This window comes from Sitophilus oryzae, unplaced genomic scaffold (assembly GCF_002938485.1).
Source record: "Sitophilus oryzae breed Bouriz unplaced genomic scaffold, Soryzae_2.0 scaffold_41_pilon_pilon, whole genome shotgun sequence".
In the NCBI taxonomy this organism is placed as follows: domain Eukaryota; kingdom Metazoa; phylum Arthropoda; class Insecta; order Coleoptera; family Curculionidae; genus Sitophilus; species Sitophilus oryzae.
Window position 1 is genome coordinate 6,496,262 of NW_022146996.1, and position 22,020 is coordinate 6,518,281.

Consider the following 22,020-nt stretch of genomic DNA (forward strand, 5'->3'; position numbering starts at 1 on the left):
CACTGGAATATTTTTCAAAAAAAAAACATGTGCGCCACTGACTTTTTTTCTTTTGATATCAAAATTGTGTATCAAAATGCCAATTAAAACTTATCTCTTGATATTTTGTCGAATTCGACCTCCTTGATGAGATAAACGCAAATTTATTAATCACAATTAATAAAAAAATTTAGAATATTAAAATAAAATTAAAAAATTATATATTTTACCTAATATATTATTACTTATTAGCACAACCTTCAGCAACTTCAAATAAAAAATAATGGTATTTAAGATAATTACATAAAAACTAATTTTAAAAGTTTTAAGATTTCATTTTTAATTATGCATTTCCATATCCATATTTATTGGAACTTTTTTTCATATTTTTGATGAGAAATCTATGAGTATTTATTTAAAACTTTCGCAAGTGAATGATATTAAAAATTTTACAGGTTGCTATTTGATTTGGATCAAGACAATAATTAAATTGCGTTTATCTCTTCAAATTGGGCCATAATCGATAAATTATCAAGAGACAATTTTTAATCTTTTAAACTGCTTACAGTATTTCGCTAACAAGGGTAAAAGTCAGTGGCGTACACGCTTTTTAGAAAAATATTCGTGTGATGATTATTCGAAAAGCTAAAAGTACTTGAAAGAAAATTATCATAAATCGAAAAAATATTAATACTTTAACACTCTGTAGCTACAAAACAAAGCAGAACCAGACCTATGTGATATAAAAAATAAATCTAATTTTTACATAAGGAATCTCCCTATTAGAGATGGCACATGTTTTTTGAAACACCCTGTATAAATTACTTTTGAAATAAGAATATATTAATTATTGTTATATTCATTTAATTAAAATTTGAATTTTACAAAGCTCACAGTTACATATTTTATTTATAAAAATGCTATTAAAAAAAGAAAGAAAATTAATAATTTGGTATTAAGATATTACTAGGTAACTTATTCATCAGCTTCTAAATTAATATGGCTGCCAAATTTACCATAAAGATGAGCTTTAAGCTCTGACATTTGATCCTTTATTCCAACAGATTTTGTATTTAATGCTGTAATTTCAGCTGATATCTTTTCCTTGGCTTCTTCTAAACATTTCTAAAAATATTGATTGTAATAAGCATATTTAAAAAAAACCACAAAAATAATTATTGATCAATATTACCTGTGTTGTTTCTAAATCTTGATATATAAAAACCTCTCCAACTAAATATGGAATTTGTTCATCATCGTCGAAAAGAGCAATTTCATCACATGCATCCTCAAGACTTTTCAAATCGTTCTAAAACAAAAACAATGCTTCATATAAGTAATTAAATCACCAACTGTTCTATTTAAATAATTGCGAAGAGGACTGACTATTTTTGCTGTGACTTTTTGCCAAGTCTATGATAAAATTCTGTAAACTATTCTATTACCTCTCTAATTTTAACGTCATCCTTTATGTCCTCCAATTTTGCATTTAATCTTGCAAATATATTAATCTTCTGCTGATCTTCATACGAAATGTGCACATCTGAATCCTTAAAACCATTTTGTTAATATCTTATTACAAATAACTGCTTATTTTTCATACCGGTTGGAAGGTGCCTTTAGAATTACTTGATGCCATATTGTTGTAAATCTATTTACGTAAAATAAGATCAATAATAATACTTTTTCGAATCAAATTACCAAAATTGGTTACTATGAAATTTTTGAAGGAACTCTTAAAATTAAAGGTTAGTTTTTGACTGTAGTTTTTGACAGCGACAGCACCCTAAAATATTCAGGCAACTTATAATACAGTTATGGTGTATGACGAGTTGCCTGAAGTTAAACATTAATTTTCAAATATATTTTATTCCATAAATATACAGGATGGTCTGATTATAATATTATAACTTGTAAATACTATTTTAACAGTGATAAAATTATTATAGACTTTTTTTAATAAAAAGCCAAGAATTCAAAAGGAAAATCGACATATTCCTAAAAAAGTCATTGTAAAATATTTTCTATAATTTTAAAACTATATTATTATACCAAGATTGCGAAGTATAATTTTTGTCATATCATCAATGTTATTAATGAAGGTACACTCTGTATAAAACTTATGCTATGTCAGTGATTGATCTGACACGTTTTAATAATTAAATTATATAACATCTATATTTATAAAAAAATGAATATTTTTTTCTATGAATTCTAGATCAATATTAATTTAATGCTTGACAAGTTAATACATCCTGATAAAATATCTAAATACTCTATATAAAAGGTTTAAATAGGTATTGTTTTTCAGTTAGTTTTTTTTCCCGTTATACAAAATATAGCAAAATGTTTGGATTTAACCCAATACCAATAAGTACGGTTGACATTAATGGAATATACATCAAAGAGTCGTCTGAGAATTTTTTCGAATATTTAAAATCATTTGGTAATGTAGAAAATTTACTTTTAATGTTTTTATACAAAACTAACTGGAATGATATTAAACAAATCTAAAAAATTATATAAAATTTTTTTTAAAATTATATTTATAGGTGTTGAAGATGATATTGCGTTAAGAGTTCTCAATAGCAAACATCCATTGGTTGTCAGTAATGCTGATGATATAAAAGTGACAATTCTTGTCAAGGATAACCCTCGTACATTTATATTTGGAGAAGAACTTCCTTACACACTCTCTACAGGCCAGGATGTTGTGGTAAGTTAAATGACCTTAATGGCAACACTAAAAAAAATCCGTTTAATCGCTACAGTGTGGTGGTTACATAATTTAATCGAAAATGAAATTGAATGAAATGTATCTTTGCATCTCTATATTTTTATGAGTTTACCCCCCCCCCCTCAAGCCATTATGAGGCAGATAAAAATATACAGGGTGGTCCGAACTGTATTCCGGAAACTTTGGCAGCATATTCTGCAGATAGAAATAAGTAAAAAAGTTCGTATAAATGTATGTCCTAAAATGCTTAGTTTCACAGATACAGGGTGTAGAAATTTCATTTTTATTTCGATTTTTTCCAAATAATTTCTGTAGTAACGTCAATATTTGGATGACGATTGGTGTCTGGAAGTTTTTTGACATGAGAAATTTGATTTTGATGTCAGTATGACTCCTACTAATAGAGGGCGCCACCTACCAAACCAAACCAAACCAAACTGTTTTGAAGCGTAATAACTTTTTGTCCGTACCTGTATAAAACTATCCTGGAAAAAAATATACATCTCTGTGATTTTTTACGCAAAAAATATCTCTTTGTAAAAATCGCTACGAGCAACCGTTCTCAAGATATTTAGAATGGAAATAGTCAATACATGTTATTATTGACGAAAAATAAACACGTTGAGTAGATATAGTTATTTCGCTGAAATAATAAATTTGGGAAATTTTTATTTTTTTTAATTAATGATAAATTTTTCGGCAAAAAATGATGATAAAACAGTTTCTATTGAACTTTTGGCACAAAAACATTTCAAATTTATGATTTCAGTCTAATAACTATTTAGTCAACATGTTTAATTTATGTCAATGATGACAGGTATTGATAATTTCGATTCCAAATATCTTGAAAACTTTTACGATTTTACTTTTAGCGATACTTTTAGCGATTTTTACCAAGAGACCTTTTTTACGTAAAAAACGTCGTAAATGTATATTTATTTACTCAGTAGTTTTATACAGGTACGGACGAAAAGATATTATTCTTCAAACCAGTTAAAAAATATGTAGGTGGCGCCCTCTACTAGTAGAAGTCATATTGACATGAAAATCAAATTTTTCATTTCATGTCTTATCTTATGTCACAGTGGTTGTGGTAATTTCTAAATTTGTCGTTTAGGCTACACAAATTTTTTTGACATACAGTTTTTTCGTCCAAAAATTTTAAATATTGTTTTTCTCAAAAACGGTTAATATTAGGTGCAGGGTGTATCAAAATTCATAATTTTTTACAGATAATTTAAATATGCAATAAAAAATTGAAGTATCAGTTTAAAATAATAAAGCTGCTGTCAAGTTTAGCTATTTCTGGAAGTGCCGCCATATTAAAAATATTTTTAAACGATAGATCTCGTTTAGAAACAATGATATGCAAATAATCTCCGTTCTAGATATTGCAATTCTCTAGAAATTTCTAATGCACGCTAAGCCTGGGACACCCTGTATAATATTATATATAATTAGAAAGTTATAGATTTTTATACTCAAAAATAATTTGAATATTAATTAATCTTAACGTAAATCATCTGAAACATTTTTTTCGGAATTCTCAAAACAAACGAGATAATGGATCATAATGAACTGTTAACCCGTCTTGTACATTGCATCCATTTTAAAATTTAGTCTTACCAATGGAGTCTAAACAAAAATTATAAAATATTCTTATTTAGTAGGTACTATATAGGTATTTTGTATAACACCTTAAAAATACACAATGAATTAATGTAAATGTAGATATAGGTATACCTCACGTTTAAAATCATCCCTCATAGACTAAAATAATCATTTAATCTTAGTGTATGTAATATGATTACAGTTGAGGGTTGGAACCTTTGGTGTTACACAGCAAAATAAAAACACTAAATCGCCACAATACACCAAAACACTTTTACTTTTACACTGGACGCGCGTTTCGCTAACCATGTTAGCATCATCAGCAGATGATTATAAACTAAAGTACAATCTACAAGTTGAGCGTTTTACAGGGTGTCCCAGAAATGAGTGCAGATATTTTAACTGGTAGTATAGTTCAACCCCAGAAACACGCCTATGAGGTTTTTTTTTTGCGAAAAAAAATGTTGAAAATTTTATATTTTTCTTGACATTTTCCGGAAAATGTTGAAAAACTTTTGAGTGCCACTGTTCACTCCCCGGGAAATTCGTTTACCGGGCATAGAGAGTGTCGGAGAGAATGCAACGTTGCCACCTCCTAACATACCCACATTCTGCATGTTTATCTATAAATTCAATTATTTTAAGTTGCTACAGAAAAAATACGAAAATTAATTTTATTCATATTAGTGTAGATTGCTCTACTAATTGTAGAGAAACGCGCAATATTTTAAATACTTTTTACAGTGGAGTAAACTGAAAAAATAAATCTTAACAATTAGCTTCATTTTTCGCCATATTAGGAAATATTTTCAATCGTTTCAATAAACAATTATAACCTTTAATGTTTAGTTAGAGCTTACCCTTTTAATGAAAGTGTTTTTTATCCAGCACATACAGGGTGTCCCAGAAATAAGTGCAAATATTTTAACTGGTAGTATAGTTCAACCCCAGAAACACGCCTATAAGGTTTTTTTGCGAAAAAAAAAATGTTGAAAATTTAAAATTTTTCTTGACATTTTCCGGGAAATTTGAAAAAAACTTTTTTAGTGCCTTGCGGTGTTGTAACCTCCTATGTTATCCACATTCTACATAGTTCTACATTTATAAATTCATAGAAAAATTTCTACTCAAAAATTAAGAATGTTAAATTTTTATCAGTGCTCATTATTAATAATTATTATAGAAAAAAAACACATTAATTATTTTTAGTACTTACCCTTTCAATGAAAACTTAACAAAAACCACCGAAAATTAACTAAAACATTACGTTTATGACGTTTACGAAAATGATTCATTATATTATTCACAACCAGGTCACAAAAAAGAAATTCCTAAAATGTTTATCGTAATTTAGAATTCAATATTTGTTTTCTTTCATGTTTCTCTGTTTTATTTGAACCACTGATTTACAAAACACCTTGAAAAGCGCACATTACTTTGAATACCTCTCTTATCGCTACTTTACGAACTACTTTCAATTTAAGACATGTTTCACTCAACAATTTTAAATACGTATTTTGTTTTTTCGCTATTTTTTCGATGTATTTTGACAGCCCGACCGTCGCGCGTTGGCCAAGAGTGCCACGTGTGAACTGGTCCTTTGAGCCGCGCCGTCGTGGCAGGCTTGCGTCAGACGACGATGTTAAGCAACGTTGCCGTAGTTACAACAATTTCAAATTCAAGAGATTCGAAGCAATCAAATTTGTATTAAATTTTAAAAATAAAACAGAGAACATGAAGGAAACAAACAAAACAAAAATGAATTGATTATTCGTCGGGCTGTTTTCGATATATTGAATTCTGAATTACGATAAACAATTTAGAAATTTCTTTTTTGTGACATTATCAATAATCAATTCATTTGTGTTTTGTTTGTTTCCTTTCATGTTTTTCTGTTTTATTTTTAAAATTTAATAAGAATTTGATTGCTTCGAGTGTCTTGAATTTGAAATTGTTGAAACTACGGCAACCTCGCATGACGCAAGCTCGACACGCCGGCGCGACAAAGAAGCACTGGGCAGTGGGCAGTTACCAACCAGTGATGCGTGGCTGTCTTGGCCGACGGATGTTTGGGCTGTTGACGGAATTGTCGAAATACATCGAAAAAATAGCGAAAAAGCAAAATACGTATTTAAAATTGTTGAGTGAAACATGTATTTTCTTAGATTGAAAGTAGTTCGTAAAGTGGCGGTAAGAGACAATAATTCTCAACATTTATTCATTCAGAAAGATATTCAAAGTAATGTGTAATGTGTGCTTTTCAAGGTGTTTTGTAAATCAGTGGTTCAAATTGTGATGAAGCCTATACGAAAATAATGTGTTAAATTAAAAATGGGGACTGTTATTTTAGCAGTTTTTATAATAGCACGTACAAGTAAAAGCAGCACAATGAAGTGTATTTTAGTTAAGTGTGTATCGAAAAGAGAACTGTCGCAGTTACATCGATCTGTCATAAGTATCTTTTTTAATGTTGGGTAAGTTTTTTTAATTTAACTTTTAAACATTTAACTTTTAATTTATTTTATGTAATAATATCACAATCTTAAAAATGTAATGCATCTCTGCAAACTCCTCAGGTGTTGTGATTTTATGACTTACTTGTAAACATATACTTTCTTGTCCATATGGCAACACAGTGCGTCGAATTAACTGAAATCCGGGCTTGATCCGGGTAATTGGATGTAGTTGGCAATATCTGCCGGCGGTTCTCAAAATGTTGCGATTATTTTTTTAAATTTTCAAAGTTAAATAACTCAGTTATTTTCAATTTATTTTAAAAATGGTAAAGAGAAAATATGTTTATTTTGACCAGATCTACCACCTCTTAAAATATCTGCACTCATTTCTGGGACACCCTGTATACTCGCCCAGTGGGCACCGAGTGGGCGTGGCAAAATCTAGCCAACTGAGCGTAACAGTTAGATTTCCGCCACTAGAGTAGTAGGAACAAAGAACTTGAAGGAATTGGGCCGTTGTCTCTGTTCATACTATCTTTACATTTATTAATTCTGATGCTTTCATATGCATCTAATTAATAAAAGCATCAGAATTAATAAATGTAAAGATAGTATGAACAGAGACAACGGTCCAATTCCTTCAAGTTCTTTGTTCCTACTACTCTAGTGGCGGAAATCTAACTGTTACGCTCAGTTGGCTCTGACTCGGTTGGCTAGATTTTGCCACGCCCACTCGGTGCCCGCTGGGCGAGTATATAAATGCTCAACTTGTAGATTGTACTTTAGTTTATAATCATCTGCTGATGATGCTAACATGGTTAGCGAAACGCGCGTCCAGTGTAAAAGTACAAGTGTTTTGGTGTATTGTGGTGATTTAGTGTTTTTATTTTGGTATGTAATATGTTTTAATTTTTTTTACTAATTTCTGTTTTATTTTATTTTAGACAGTGGCATCTCGTGATGGTGGTACGTTGACTTTTAATACCTATCTCGCAGAAAATCCTGAAACGACAGAAGTAAGAGTTTTAGAGTTGATCGATGACGAGCTTGTGTCAGTAAGTATATAGTTTATAATTATTTTTCATTGTATTAATTAAATATTATTAGGAACTTTCAAAATGATTTTATCTTATTTCAGACATCAACTAACCACTTAGGAGTTAAAGCGGTCAATAGATACAAGAAAGTTTCCTAAATTTGATTGTATTTCCGTCTGTGTAATTTAAAAAAATGCAATTTTTTAACTGGAATTGGTATTCAATTTATATAAAGTAGCGTCACTAACGATAAGACTTAATATTAAATAAGGTTTATTTAGATTAAAATTTATAATGGACTCTACCTCATGTGTATATTAACAATGCAATAAATGTTTATCAAATTATTTTTATTTTATACGCGTGTCTCTCTTATGTTGTAAATTATTTTCATTTTTACTCAATAAAGATAAATGGTAGCTTAAAAATTAATCTAATTTTGTTTTATTTTTGTAGCAATTATTATACCATGTGATCGTATGTGAACGGTATAGTAGATGTAGAAATAAAATTATAGTCCTACTCGGAACTCTTACTACGTCTATTGTTGATTATTTTCCTCTAATATACTGTACGATAAAAAACGGCTTCAAGTTAAACTAAAATCACAAAGGGATGGCAAATGCTGAGCAGGGATTACAACAGGTTTCTTGACAGGACACATGGCTGTCAAGTGACCTGACACATGTCAAGTCATCTCAACCTGTATCAAGGAAGTCTTTGCCAGCAGACTTTGCGATTAAGATACTGAAATAGCCGAGCACATAATAGACAGTTAAAGCACGGCTAAAGATGTAAACGTATCGTTTGACATGTACGCTTGCGCAGTGAGAAATTCACTTGCGTTTACGGATACGTGATACGTATCTTTACGTGCGTTTACGTACGTACAAAACGCAAACGTATCGAGCCGAAGGAGTTTCGATTTTCATCCGAATGATGCCGAACGTACAAATTCACAAACAACTCGTTTCCACAAGTGGCTAGTAATTAAGTTATTTCATAAATTTTGGGGCCAGTTAACAGAACTGGGCCTATTTTATTAGAATAAATTAGTATGAAAATATTAAGCATCATAATAAACTCATTTTAGAATCCATTTCATTAAATGCTAGTTCTTAGCCAAAATCCATAATGAGGAACTAAAAGATGGAATCTAATAAATAATCAAAATACTGTGTCTGTTTTACAATATTTTTATTACTAAGAGCATTTTAAGTTGTACGGACTACTTTCTGTAATAAAATAATTTCCATTTATAATTTTCTTCATTTTTCGAACTTTTATAAATTTAATGTGGAATCAATGGAATAATAGATATCCATTTTCAGTTTTAAAATTAAATAAATTGTTTTACAAAATAATTTAGAATTACAAATGTACCATTTGCGTTATGTACGTCAAAATCATTTGCGTTACGTACGTCAAAATACTTGCTTTAACTCTTGTTTACACGACAACGCAACGGCAGACGTAACGTAGGTTTCTGCGATACGTGTCGAGAGATATGTATACGTATTGTGCCTTGCTTTAACTGTCTATTATGTCACTGCGATGAGGCAAGCGACACTTTCTATTTGGGAAAGCAGGGCTAGAACCGGAGGAACTATGCTTACAGCCTATCAAGGACCTGCACAAGCTAGCACAGGGCACTGGGTGCAGACGTCAGACATAAAAAGATGACAAACACAATAGACCGTACAGGTTGCAGTATTTCTAACATAGGATGGGTCTTCTTACTCATTTTGAGAAAAAAAAGTTGGTTTGGTAATAATGATCAATGACAGTGATCTTCTTTTCCAAAGCAACTCTTTTTTCAATCGTATAGTATCACGACATGGTATGATGGTACTCTTTTTAAGTCCTCTTTAAGTCGATGATGCCAGTAGTCCAATATATAGGCACCAATAGACACTACAATATAAAAATTGCAATATTTTTGATAATACCTATTTTTATTTTTATGCTGAAGTTTTAATATTTAAAAATTGCCCTATCAAAGCTGAAAGCTGATAGAAAAATTAAGTCTTTTTTTGTCTTAAATCATTTTAAGTCATTAGATTTTAAGTAATTTCTCAAAAGTTGATTTGAGACAGAAGATTTAAGTAATTTTTAAAATGATTCCTGATATGTGGAATAACATTTAAATCTTATTCCACAACAGAAAAAGAACTTAAATTTTTTTAAATATTTAAGTTATTAAAAAAGACTTAAATCATTTAAAATATTCAAGTCTTTTTCTAAAAGGTTTAATTACATTTTTTCATATATTTTTATGATCAATTTTTAACAGCAGCGTTTCCTTTTGAACTGTCAGGCAGGCATCCAAGCAGCATATCAAAAACACCATCACTGCCGCTCTAGGACTGGAGCTCCTTCGCTTAAATTATGCCCTGGACATATTGCATAGTGATCCCCACATACATAGTGGTGACTGGTGACATATCATCACTTTTAATGCGGGAATACATCTGTATTAAGCTGTTAAGGGATAAGTAAAAAGCGCTTCAAAATCGGTTAAATCTATGGTTAAATCTCATAAAAGTTTTTATGTTCTTCGGCTCATATTTTTAAGTTTTTTTTTGTTTGCAATTATTCTGTAAATACACCGTCTTATTTTAAGTAGTTTTAATCTTATCTGTACCTACAATAAATTAATAATATAGATAAAATAAGAAAATCGGCAATCGGTAATACAAGAAAATTTATATTAATATTAAAAAATGGGTGCTTAAATTGAATTTTGGTTATCTTAACTTGATATTTTGTCGACTTAATGCGGGATGACACGATCAAAGTTACTTGAACCAAGTAGACTTTGATGCGGCCATATAACTGTACGTATAATAATGCTTGGCGCGTCTCACTTCTTGTCCGCTGGGCGCTGCTTGTATAGTATTAACTGTTTTATCAAATCAAAGTTGCATCAAAGTAAGTAGGCATCCAACGCATCCAACTTACATGGATGATACGAAGCCGTCAACTCGGCTTTTTGTGTCGGCTTTGATGATAAAACCCTTATAAACAAGTTGGTACAATACAAACAGCGTAAAAGTGAGACGCGCGAAACATCAATATAGGTATATCAGCAGAACCGGCCACTCGCTGTTGTGGCTAAGGTCAGTGATGGGCAAGTACCCGATGTATTAAAATTTGGGTAAATACCCAAGTTTTTGCACCCGGTGTATACCCAAAAGGTCAATAATTGTTATATTGAACTTGGGTAAATACCATTATACCCGGTAAACAGGGTGGCGCACCTCATCCGCCTCGGTTGATTATACGAAAACGGAAAGATGTAGAAAGAAAATATTCTATGGGTATATGTGGGGACAATGTGCACAATTGAAAATTATTTTGAAATATACAGGGTATTTCCGAACTAATATCCATACCAAAGTTATATTTTTTCTTATGGAACACCCGGTATTTTATTTCATTTTTGGATTCCTGGGCCCAAAAAAAGACATTTATTATAAGGGTAAAATATGTTTATCTTTGGTTTCTGATATATTTAAAGATATTTATATTTGCATGCTACAATAGAATTGATTATTAACACCCTGTATATTACTATTCAGAATTAATTCTTATGCTGAGTTTAAAGGTAAGGAAATAAACTTTAATGAAAAATGGTATTGCTTCCTTAAATTTATACAGGGCTATCAAAAGTTGCTGATCTGTTTTAAGGATATATTTTATATTAAAATTTCGTTATTTCAGACGCAACACCCTGTATTTTTTTAAATAAACGAAGCAGATTCAAATGCTCTTTCAAACTATATTAGGGTTTCCTATACCTATCTAGCTCAGATTTTGCATAAAAAGCGATTTTTAAATAAAATTGCAGTCAAGATGGCTGGTATCGCTATGGCAATTTTATAGTGACAGTTAGTAACTATTTCCAAAGTCGACATTAGTTTATGGACATTATTATTTAAAATTTATAACAGTTTACTTAAATTTACCTACAATAGTTTAATAAATAAGTATTCATTATTTTATCAAGAACGTCCACCAGCAGATACTGCTGGTGAACATATCTATTCACCAGCAGATACTGCTGGTGAATAGATATGTTACTAATGATTTTATTTTGTCGGAAAAATTGCTTCTTGACCTCAAGGGCTTATGCTTAAGGAAATCTAAATAGGAATTCTCCTGATAAGCGTTCCTTTGAAAAACTATTTGTCCTATTTCGCGAAGATTGTAGTTAGTGTGGTTTCTAAAAAACCTATTAGGCAGAAATCTGTCGTTGGAAGTGAAGAAAATGAATTTGCCATAATTGCCTCTTTTATAGAAAATCCATATATCTACAAGTCATCGTAAAATAAATCAAGAACGCTACTTCTTCGTTTATCTTGATAGAATAATAAATACATATTTAATAAATATTATTTATTAAACTATTGTAAGTAAATTAAATAAAAGTAAACTGGTATAAATTTAAATAAGTCCATGAATTAATTTCGATTTTGAAAATAGCTACTAACTACTACTGTCACTAGAAACTTGCCATGACGACACTAGGTTGGCCCTCTTGGTTGCCATTTTATTGAAAAATTGGCAAACTAGAAGATCAATATTAACTAGATTTAAAGAACATTTAGCTCAGATAAGATATGGTAGACCGGATAAATCTTGCGTTGCCGAACATATTGTTGATAAAGAACATTGTATAGATCTTAATAATTTAAAATTAATTAAACAAGTCTCAAATTACAGGCAATTAGATGCATATGAAAGCATCAGAATTAATAAATGTAAAGATAGTATGAACAGAGACAACGGTCCAATTCCTTCAAGTTCTTTGTTCCTACTACTCTAGTGGCGGAAATCTAACTGCTACGCTCAATTGGCTCTGACTCGGTTGGCTAGTTTTTGCCACGCCCACTCGGTGCCCACTGGGCGAGTATATAAACGCTCAACTTGTAGATTGTACTTTAGTTTATAATCATCTGCTGATGATGCTAACATGGTTAGCGAAACGCGCGTCCAGTGTAAAAGTAAAAGTGTTTTGGTGTATTGTGGTGATTTAGTGTTTTTATTTTGCTTTGGTTGAAATAACGAAGTTTTTATGTAAAATATATTCTTAAAATAGATCAGCAATTTTTGATACCCCTGTATAAATTTAAGGAAGCAATCACATTTTTCTGTAAAGTTTATTTTTCTACCTTTCAGCTCAGCATAAGAATTAATTCTAAAAAGTAATGTACAGGGTGTTAATAATCTATTTTCTTGTAGCATACAAATTTAAATATCTCAAAAGCCAAAGATTTTAAAGATATTTAACCCTTATAATAAATGCCTTTTTTTGGACCTAAGAATCCAAAAATGAAATAAAATACAGGGTGTTCCATAAGAAAAAATATAACTTTGGTATGGATCTTAGTTCTGAAACACCCTGTATATTTCAAAATAATTTTAAATTGTGCACATTGCCTCCCCACATATACCCATAAAATATTTTGTTTCTACATCTTTCCGTTTTCGTATAATCAACCGAGGCGAATGAGGTGCGCCACCCTGTATACCCAAGCATACTAACGTTTTTAATTTAAGGTATTCTAACAATTTTTAAAAACAATTTGTTGTTAAATTAAAATTATTGCATTACTAATATCGCTATTAAAAAAACCGGGGTTGATGGTAGAAGGGTTAAAATTTAGGGTTGTAAGTATTTTTTGCCATGATCATGAAGAAATAAAAAATAAAAAAAATTGTCCTAAAAATAAAAAAATAAAAATTTGGGGTGGACCACTCTTATGACTTAAGGGTATAAAAAAGAGATAACAACCTATTCTCAGACCTACTGAATATACATATAAAATTTCGTCAAAATCGGTTAAGCAGTTTCGGGGAGGAGTATGGTAAATAAAACTATTTAGAAAAACACCTCCCATTAAAAAATAGGGGTTAATGGTTAGGTGAAATTTTAGGTTGTATGTATTTTTTAATGCTGCATCATAAAAAAAATAAAAATAAAAATTTTGCCCAAAAAATAAAAAAAAATTGGGTTACCACCCTTATCACTTAGGAGTATAAAAATAGATAACAACCTATTCTCAGACCTACTGAATATACATATAAAATTTCGTCAAAATCGGTTAAGCCGTTTCGGAGGAGTATGGTAAATAAAACTATTTAGAAAAACACCTCCCATTAAAAAATAGGGGTTAATGGTTAGGTGAAATTTTAGGTTGTATGTATTTTTTAATGCCGCATCATAAAAAAAAATAAAAATAAATATTTTGCCCAAAAAATTAAAAAAAAAATGGGGTGACCACCCTTATCACTTAGGAGTATAAAAATAGATAACAACATATTCTCAGACCTACTGAATATACATATAAAATTTCATCAAAATTGGTAAAGCCGTTTCAGAAGAGTATGTTAACTAAAACCCTTCTAAAACTATTAAAAAAAAAACCGGGTTGATGGTAGAAGAGTGAAAATTTATACAGTATAGGGGGTATATGTATATATTCTTTAAACTGTGGTATAGGCGACTTTCCTCTATGTACCTAAATTCAATTTTTAAAAAAAAGTAATAATTTATTTTAGCAAAATAATTTTATCGATAATATAAGCTATATAAATTTATGTAATAACTAGCGTGTACCAGCGACTTCGTTCGCGTCGAATTAATCATTTGTAATGGTGATGATAAATCAAAGCAAGAATTTCCATTGACATACAAACTGGATAAAATTTTCTCACATTTATGTCAGCATGAGAAAAAACAATATGGCGATATTATTATATAACTTGGTAATATCTGAGTGGTAGTTTCATCTTGTTGGAATTTGACTTTCGAAAAATCCGTTTGCCAAAAATAAGATTTTTACGTCAAGCAGTTTAAGCAGAATCGTGGTTAATCAATTACCTAACTTTTTGAAACACCCTGTATGATATTTTAAAAAAATTCAAAATTTGTAAAAAAAACAAATAAATTATGCTTGTCCAAGCGTTTTCCCGAAAGACTAACCGGTTTTTAAATAACAAATATTGTAATATTTGAGGGGCGCTTTCACCCTCTTGGAATTTGAGATTCGAGAAACCCCTCCTTATCGAACCTCTACACCCCACAGTCAATCCGTTTGCCAAAAATCAGCTTTAAACGTCAAGCAGTTTAAGCAGAATCGTGATTACTCATTGGTCATATTTTATGAAACACCCTGTATAAATTTATAAAAAAATTAAAATATGTAAAACAACAAAATAAAATATACGTGTTTAAGAGTTTTTCCGAAAAACTCACCGGTTTTTAAATAAAAAATATTTTAATATTTGAGGGATAGTTCCACGCGATTAGAATTCGAGTTTCGAAAAATCCCTTCTTATCGAACCTCTACACCCTAAAGTCAATCTGTTTTCCAAAAATCAGCTTTTTACGTCAAGCGCTTTAAGCAGGATCGTGATTAATCAATGACCAGATTTTTCGAAACACCTTGTAGACATTTTTAAAAAATCTTAAAATATGTAAAAAAACAAAATAAAATATACGTGTTTAAGCGTTTTTTCGGAAACTTGACCGTTTTTTAAATAAAAAATATTGTAATATTTGATGGGTGGTTTCACCCCCTTGAAACTGGAATTTCGAAAAATCCCTTCTTATCGAACCTCTACACCCTAGAATCAACCTGTATGCCAAAATTGAGCTTCTTACGTTGAGTGGTTTGAGCAGGATCGTGATTAATCAGTATGTCAGTCACTTAAGAATTTTATATATTAGTATAGATAAATAATTGAAGATGGCAACACGTTAGTCATTGGTTAACGATTAAAATCTGCAATCAATGCACCTTGAATCTATACAGATAAAAAAAATCGCTACAAAGGTTAGTCTCCGTTTGATGATAAACATTTCAGAATAAGTATATAAGGACGGACACCTGTCGTTAAGTAGTGATTAAATTCGGTTGGTTACTTTTTGGTCGAAGTACTGTGCTCTAATAACGAAAATAAAAAATGGTTCAGATCAGTGGTTCTTACCAAGCAGTTTCTAACGAGAACTTCTTGGAGTACATAAAATCATTTGGTAAGTTGGAATAGTTGTTTTTAAAAATAATATTTTAAGTAATTTGGGTAATTTAATTTAGAATAAATATCATTTCGAAATACATTAGTAACCTTATACCCTTGTTTATATATCTTATACTGAAAGTAACATAATTATTTTCATCTTCTTGTTTCTACAGTATGTCCCCAGATTGTCTTTACAAGAGGAAACACTTTTTTATTATTGGCATTTTGAGATAAATGCATTCTTCATAAAAAATTTTGCTTGTTCTAAAATGGTTAATTCCGTTTGTACTTCTCCAAATTTCCATACCGTCTTAGAGAATTAAGAAAAAACATGAAAATATTGTTGAAGTCCTAAGAATAAAAAGGCGTTTCTATGCTAATATAATTGGTAATAACCATGTGGTAATAACCTTGTGGTATATTTAGTAGTAATAATTTGGTTATTATTAATTTTGTTTAATGTCAAACAAAAAAAAATATGGCGTTAATTCAAATTCTATCCACAACAATCTATCAAAGAATGAAAACGAAATTATATTACCACGCGTTTTGATAACAATATTTTCATGTTTTTTTCTAATTTTCATGAAAATTTGGAAAAGTATAAACGGGATCAACCATTTTAGAACAAGAAAATTTTTTTGTGAAGAATGTATTTTTCTCAAAATGTCAATAATAAAAAAGTTTTCCCTTTTGTGAAGACAATCCGGGGACATACTGTATAGTTACTACTGATTTATTATCGTTTTTTAACTGTTAAAATAATTTGTGAATACCCTTCAATATCCATTTGGTATATTTCCCTCTATAATTCCTTGTGGCGACATGCAGCGTTGTCTCCTTTTGCGCCTAGTTTTTTATGCACTAAGCTTTCTGTTAATTCTATTGCCAAAATTTTGGCAGTTGTCGCCATTTTTAGTCGATAATTAATCAAAATAGTAGATTATTCTTATTAAAATTATGTAAATTATAATATCTACTAATATTATTATTAATATTAATAAAAATACATTATCCTTAAGTACACTCTTCAGATTTACTTAGTACCTAATCAAAATAGTAGATTATTCTTTAGCGACTTAGAGACCTGTATGTTACCAATATTTGCAGCTATATAAAAGACAACTTTTATAAAAATGCAATAAAATATTGCAAACGTTTTTAGCTGTTGCTGACGAAATTGCTGAAAAAATTGCCAACTCGAAAACTCCAGTTGTCATTGAGGAGGAAGGTGATGATAAAATAACAATAACGTATGGTGGCCAACCTACAACTTACGTCTATGGACAAGCAGTAGATGTAACTCTTCCAACTGGTAGCACTGTCAAAGTAAGCGAAGAATACTAATTTCATAATTTAAATATTTGCTTTTTGTTTTTAAAAGTTAATAGTTTAGTTATAAAACCCAAAACTCAAATAGGCGTTGAAAAATTATGGTAACAGCATACATTATAATTTGTAATAATTTGTATAGGGGAAAACTATACAGGGTGAGTCTTAAATAGATGCAAATATTTTGAGGACTTGTAGATCTCGATAAAAGAAACTCCTTTCAATAAATCCAAAATAACTGAATTATTTTATTTTGAAAATTTAGAAAAAAAATGTTTCTTGCTTAAATGTTGTGAACCACTGGATCTTTTCTGTTTTTTTTTGGGTAAATTTAATCTAATACCTGTTTTGCCATATTATCAACTAAAAACTAAAAAAATTCCAAAAATTTTTTCAAAAAATTCAAGTTTCAATTTTTTTTCGCTAAAAACCTCACAGGCTTTCTGGGGTCGGGGGTGAAAATATACTACCCCTAAACATATTTGCACTTATTTAAGACTCACCCTCTATACAGGGGAAAGTCGATTATACCATACTGGCTCCTGAATGTGCTATTTTTAGTACATGTGTCCCAAGATTCTGTAGGTATAGAACCACTACATATTTTTGAGATTAAAATAAGTTTATTGGACACAATTTACCTCTATACTGGGTGACAATTTGAAAACGGACAGTATTTAATATTGCCTCTACCGATGATAGTATGAAAATTTGGCGAAACATGTCAATTTACATATCAAGGGGGACAATTTTTGAGGCATTTGTTGTCGTGTTACTTTCAACCCCTTGACCCCCAGGGCACCTACCCCTAAAATTTTAAATAGCAACCCCTATTTCTTTTACCATTTTTGTCTTTCTTTTCAAACAAGCTGATGAACTAGATAGGCAAGGATTATCAGTATGGATTATCAAATGTATGGCCCGCAGTGCAGTAAAACTCTGGATCAGGGAGAAGCAAAATGTCCACTGAAGAACCAGACAGAGGTACCGGCATATCAAGGTCTTTATCCAAGGACCTAGCTCTAAAATCAGAAAGGAACTGCTAATGCTTAGCAGGAATAAAGTACGGATTAGAACAGATCTCTTGACAGGACATATGGCAGTCATGTGTTACCTGAGGAAGCTCGACATGTATCAAGAAAGTCTTTGCTGCAGACTTTGTACTAAAGATAAATATATATGTCACTGCGAGGCTCTGGATCGCAAACGACACTTTTAATTTGGGAAAGCAAGACTAGAACCGGAGAAACTATGCTCCCATCTTATCAAGGACTTGCATAAGTTGGAGCGGGGTACAGGGATAGAAGAATGGGTGCAGACATAGAAAGGGGTTTCCTGCAGAGGATGGCTCCTTATTACCGAAAAAAAAGGGCAAAGGATACACCTTTGTATAGAAGTAAATTGTGTGCAATTAACTAATTTTGATTCAAAAATCCGTAGTTGTTCTATGTCCACGCAATATTGGAACTCACGTATATTTTGTAGGTTGTGTGGAAAAAAATTGCTTTCTTAAAAACTATGCGATATGAAGGTTTTTTACAAGAGACAAAATGTCTAAGTAGTAAACACAAGAAGGACCCTTTTAAGAAAAAAAAATCGTCGTAGGTAGAGTTGGGAAATATTTCTACGAAAATTTATGTAGAGGTAGTGGTGGCTTCTATCCTTTTCCTTGTTTTTTGACGTCAAATATTAATGCGCTTAGCAAAACATAGGAGCACCCCAAATCTTATACAAAATATGTTATTATACAAGTGCTATAACATACTGATCTTTCTTGCAGGCTATTGCTACCCGCAATGGAAACACCATTACATTCAATAGTACTTCCATTAAAAACGCTGACGTAAAGGAAACTAAAACTTTCGAGTTTAGTGATTCTGGATTAACTTCGGTAAGATATAGGAATAGCTAAATTATATACAAGATGTAGATACTAATTTTATAATTTACTGCAGACATCAGTTAACCACAAAGGACTCAAAGCTGCTGTGCACTATAAGAGACTGTGATATAATTAGGTACATTATATAATTTTTGTATTAATTTTGATTTAAAAAATAAATAGTAAAGTTATTTCTAATTTTATGATTTTTATTTTATTTTATTTTTTTAATATCATAATTATAAAAAATAGCGTAATAAGTTAAATATGGTAATGAATGAAACATTACAATGAAACTTTTTGTAGTGAATTCTTGAATCAGAAACATGAAGAAATTTCGACACTACATTATAGAAATAAAAGATTTTGCATACTAACATATTTTTTTTATTTTGCTTGAAAATTCAAAAAAAACATAAATATTTTGATATTTTCAGAAGCTCAAACTACTACTAAACTTGTATTATAATTTATTATTCAAGATAACAAAACTTTTTAGATTAGTTCAATTACGGTAGCGAGCATAGCTTTATGCACCGGTTTTGCTTGTAGGAACATAACTGCAACTACTTGGGCTATAACGTTTTTTTAAGGAACATAAATAATTATAATTTTAGAAGATGCTCATAAAAAATGTAAGACTAGTTGATTAAAAAAGTATACCATTAATATTGATCAAATTAAACATTTGAAATTGTCACAACACTATGCCCACTTCGAGTTTTTCACTTAATGTTTACGACCCGAAGCAGCGTTACATCACACATACACAAGTTCGTACTGGAGAAATTTATAGGAATGCTAGCGTGTACCAGCGACTTCGTTCGCGTCGAATTAATAATTTGTAATGGTGATGATAAAGCAATGCAAGGATTTCCATTAACATACAAACTGGATAAAATTTTCTCACATTTATGTCAGCATGAGAAAAAACAATATGGCGATATTATTATATAACTTGGTAATATTTGAGGAGTTCATCTCGTTGGAATTTAACTTTCGAAAAATCCGTTTGCCAAAAATAAGCTTTTTACGTCAAGCAGTTTAAGCAGAATCGTGGTTAAGAAATTACCCAACTTTTTGGAACACCCTGTATGATTTTTTAAAAAATTTCAAAATATGTAAAAAAACCAAATAAATTATGCTTGTCCAAGCGTTTTCCCTAAAGACTAACCGTTTTTTAAATAACAAATATTCGGGAAACCTCTCCTTATCGAACCTCTACACCCCACAGTCAATCCGTTTGCCAAAAATCAGCTTTAAACGTCAAGCAGTTTAAGCAGAATCGTGATTACTCAAGGGTCATATTTTATGAAACACCCTGTATAAATTTATAAAAAATCTTAAAATATGTAAAACAACAAAATAAAATATACGTGTTTAAGAGTTTTTCCGAAAAACTCACCGATTTTTAAATAAAAAATATTTTAATATTTGAGGGATAGTTTCACCCCCTTAGAATTCGAGTTTCGAAAAATCCCTTCTTATCGAACCTCTACACCCTAAAGTCAATCTGTTTCCAAAAATCAGCTTTTTACGTCAAGCACTTTAAGCAGGATCGTGATTAATCAATGACCAGATTTTTCGAAACACCCTGTATACATTTCTCAAAAATCTTAAAATATGTAAAAAAACAAAATAAAATATACGTGTTTAACCGTTTTTTCGGAAACTTGACCGTTTTTTAAATAAAAAATATTTGAGGGGTGGTTTCACCCTGTTGGAACTGGAATTTGGAAAAATCCCTTCTTATCGAACCCCTACACCCTAGAATCAACCTGTATGCCAAAATTGAACTTCTTACGTTGAGTGGTTTGAGCAGGATCGTGATTATCGTGAGTATATCAGTCACTTAAGGATTTTATATATTAGTATAGATACTTTGAAAAAAAAAGCAGGAAAAACTTTGAACCGTGGCAACCCCTATTTGCGGCAAGTTTTTGATAGGCACCCTGTGAAAAATGTATTCTCCTATTCATAAATATACGTAAAAATTAGGTTTTTATTAAAAATACGATGAGCGTAATAATCACGCAGCTGGATCTTACGCCGGTCCAGACCAAGCAGACAAAATAGTGACAAGACACAAACATTCATGTTTTACGACAAAGTTGTGACAAATCCAATACATTTCTGCAACATTTTTGTCTCATTTTTGTTTTGTTTCGTCTCGAGTCGGTAAAGATCAAAGTGTCTATATTTTGTTCGTATATTTTGCGACAAGTTGTCGGCGCAGTGTGGACGGCGTGTGCTGCCAACAGTAGGAGACCGGTGAAATCACACATGGTTAATAAAACTCATGCGCAATAACTAAACTTTTGACTTTTTTTGCACTTTTGTCATTGCGATGTGGACAATTTGTCTCAAGTTTGTCTTATCAGAAGTCTCCATTTTTTGTGACAGGTTTGTCATGTTTTTGTCTCAAAATCGTGTTTATTTTTTGTCACCTTGGTTTGGACCCGGCATTATACTATAATTACTATAACATAGCCATTATTTCAATACGATCAAAATGAACGGTAACTGGGACGGCGTGAAATAAAGTAAGTGGATAGTATTGATTTCTGCCGTACCGAGCGTTGCTGTCGGAATTTTAAAACGTCGGTTGAAATGTACCAAGCCTATACGCCAGTAATACCAACAGTATTGTAGTTTATGGTATTACTATAGCTACCTATAAGGAAATTAAAAATACTAAACTGAGTTTAAAATTTTATTTTTATTACACAATATATTATTAGGTACACAAAAATTTACAATTAACTTGAAATGTTTGACAATATTGTAATTGTGACTAAAGTTCGTTTTCTTCTTTCATTATTTTATTTCTAATAACATGGAAGATTTATTTTTTAATTATTATATTCAATATATGGATTCCAATAGTATCATGCAACATTATCTAATCTTATAATAAGTAGCAAAAATTATATCCAATTTATTTTTGAAAATATTCGA

At 30.7% G+C, this 22,020-nt stretch overlaps 3 protein-coding genes across 3 annotated transcripts; 2 read left to right on the plus strand and 1 right to left on the minus strand.

The window, feature by feature from the left end:
• Nucleotides 1–826: 826 nt before the first annotated feature.
• Nucleotides 827–1,842, minus strand: LOC115885769 (probable prefoldin subunit 4). Its single transcript, XM_030904780.1, has 4 exons — nt 1,583–1,842; nt 1,425–1,529; nt 1,172–1,288; nt 827–1,104 (listed from the first exon to the last, which is right to left on the minus strand). Exons 1-4 carry the CDS (start codon nt 1,616–1,618, stop codon nt 955–957), a joined length of 408 nt encoding a protein of 135 aa, XP_030760640.1. The 5' UTR covers nt 1,619–1,842; the 3' UTR covers nt 827–954.
• Nucleotides 1,843–2,197: 355 nt separating this feature from the next.
• LOC115885768 lies at nt 2,198–8,252 on the plus strand. The gene is made up of 4 exons (XM_030904779.1): nt 2,198–2,425; nt 2,532–2,695; nt 7,728–7,838; nt 7,922–8,252. Exons 1-4 carry the CDS (start codon nt 2,326–2,328, stop codon nt 7,976–7,978), a joined length of 432 nt encoding a protein of 143 aa, XP_030760639.1. The 5' UTR covers nt 2,198–2,325; the 3' UTR covers nt 7,979–8,252.
• A 7,451-nt stretch (nt 8,253–15,703) lies between these two features.
• Nucleotides 15,704–19,265, plus strand: LOC115885779 (fatty acid-binding protein, liver-type-like). The gene is made up of 4 exons (XM_030904795.1): nt 15,704–15,861; nt 17,014–17,177; nt 18,961–19,071; nt 19,136–19,265. Exons 1-4 carry the CDS (start codon nt 15,792–15,794, stop codon nt 19,187–19,189), a joined length of 399 nt encoding a protein of 132 aa, XP_030760655.1. The 5' UTR covers nt 15,704–15,791; the 3' UTR covers nt 19,190–19,265.
• The last annotated feature ends 2,755 nt before the right edge of the window (nt 19,266–22,020 follow it).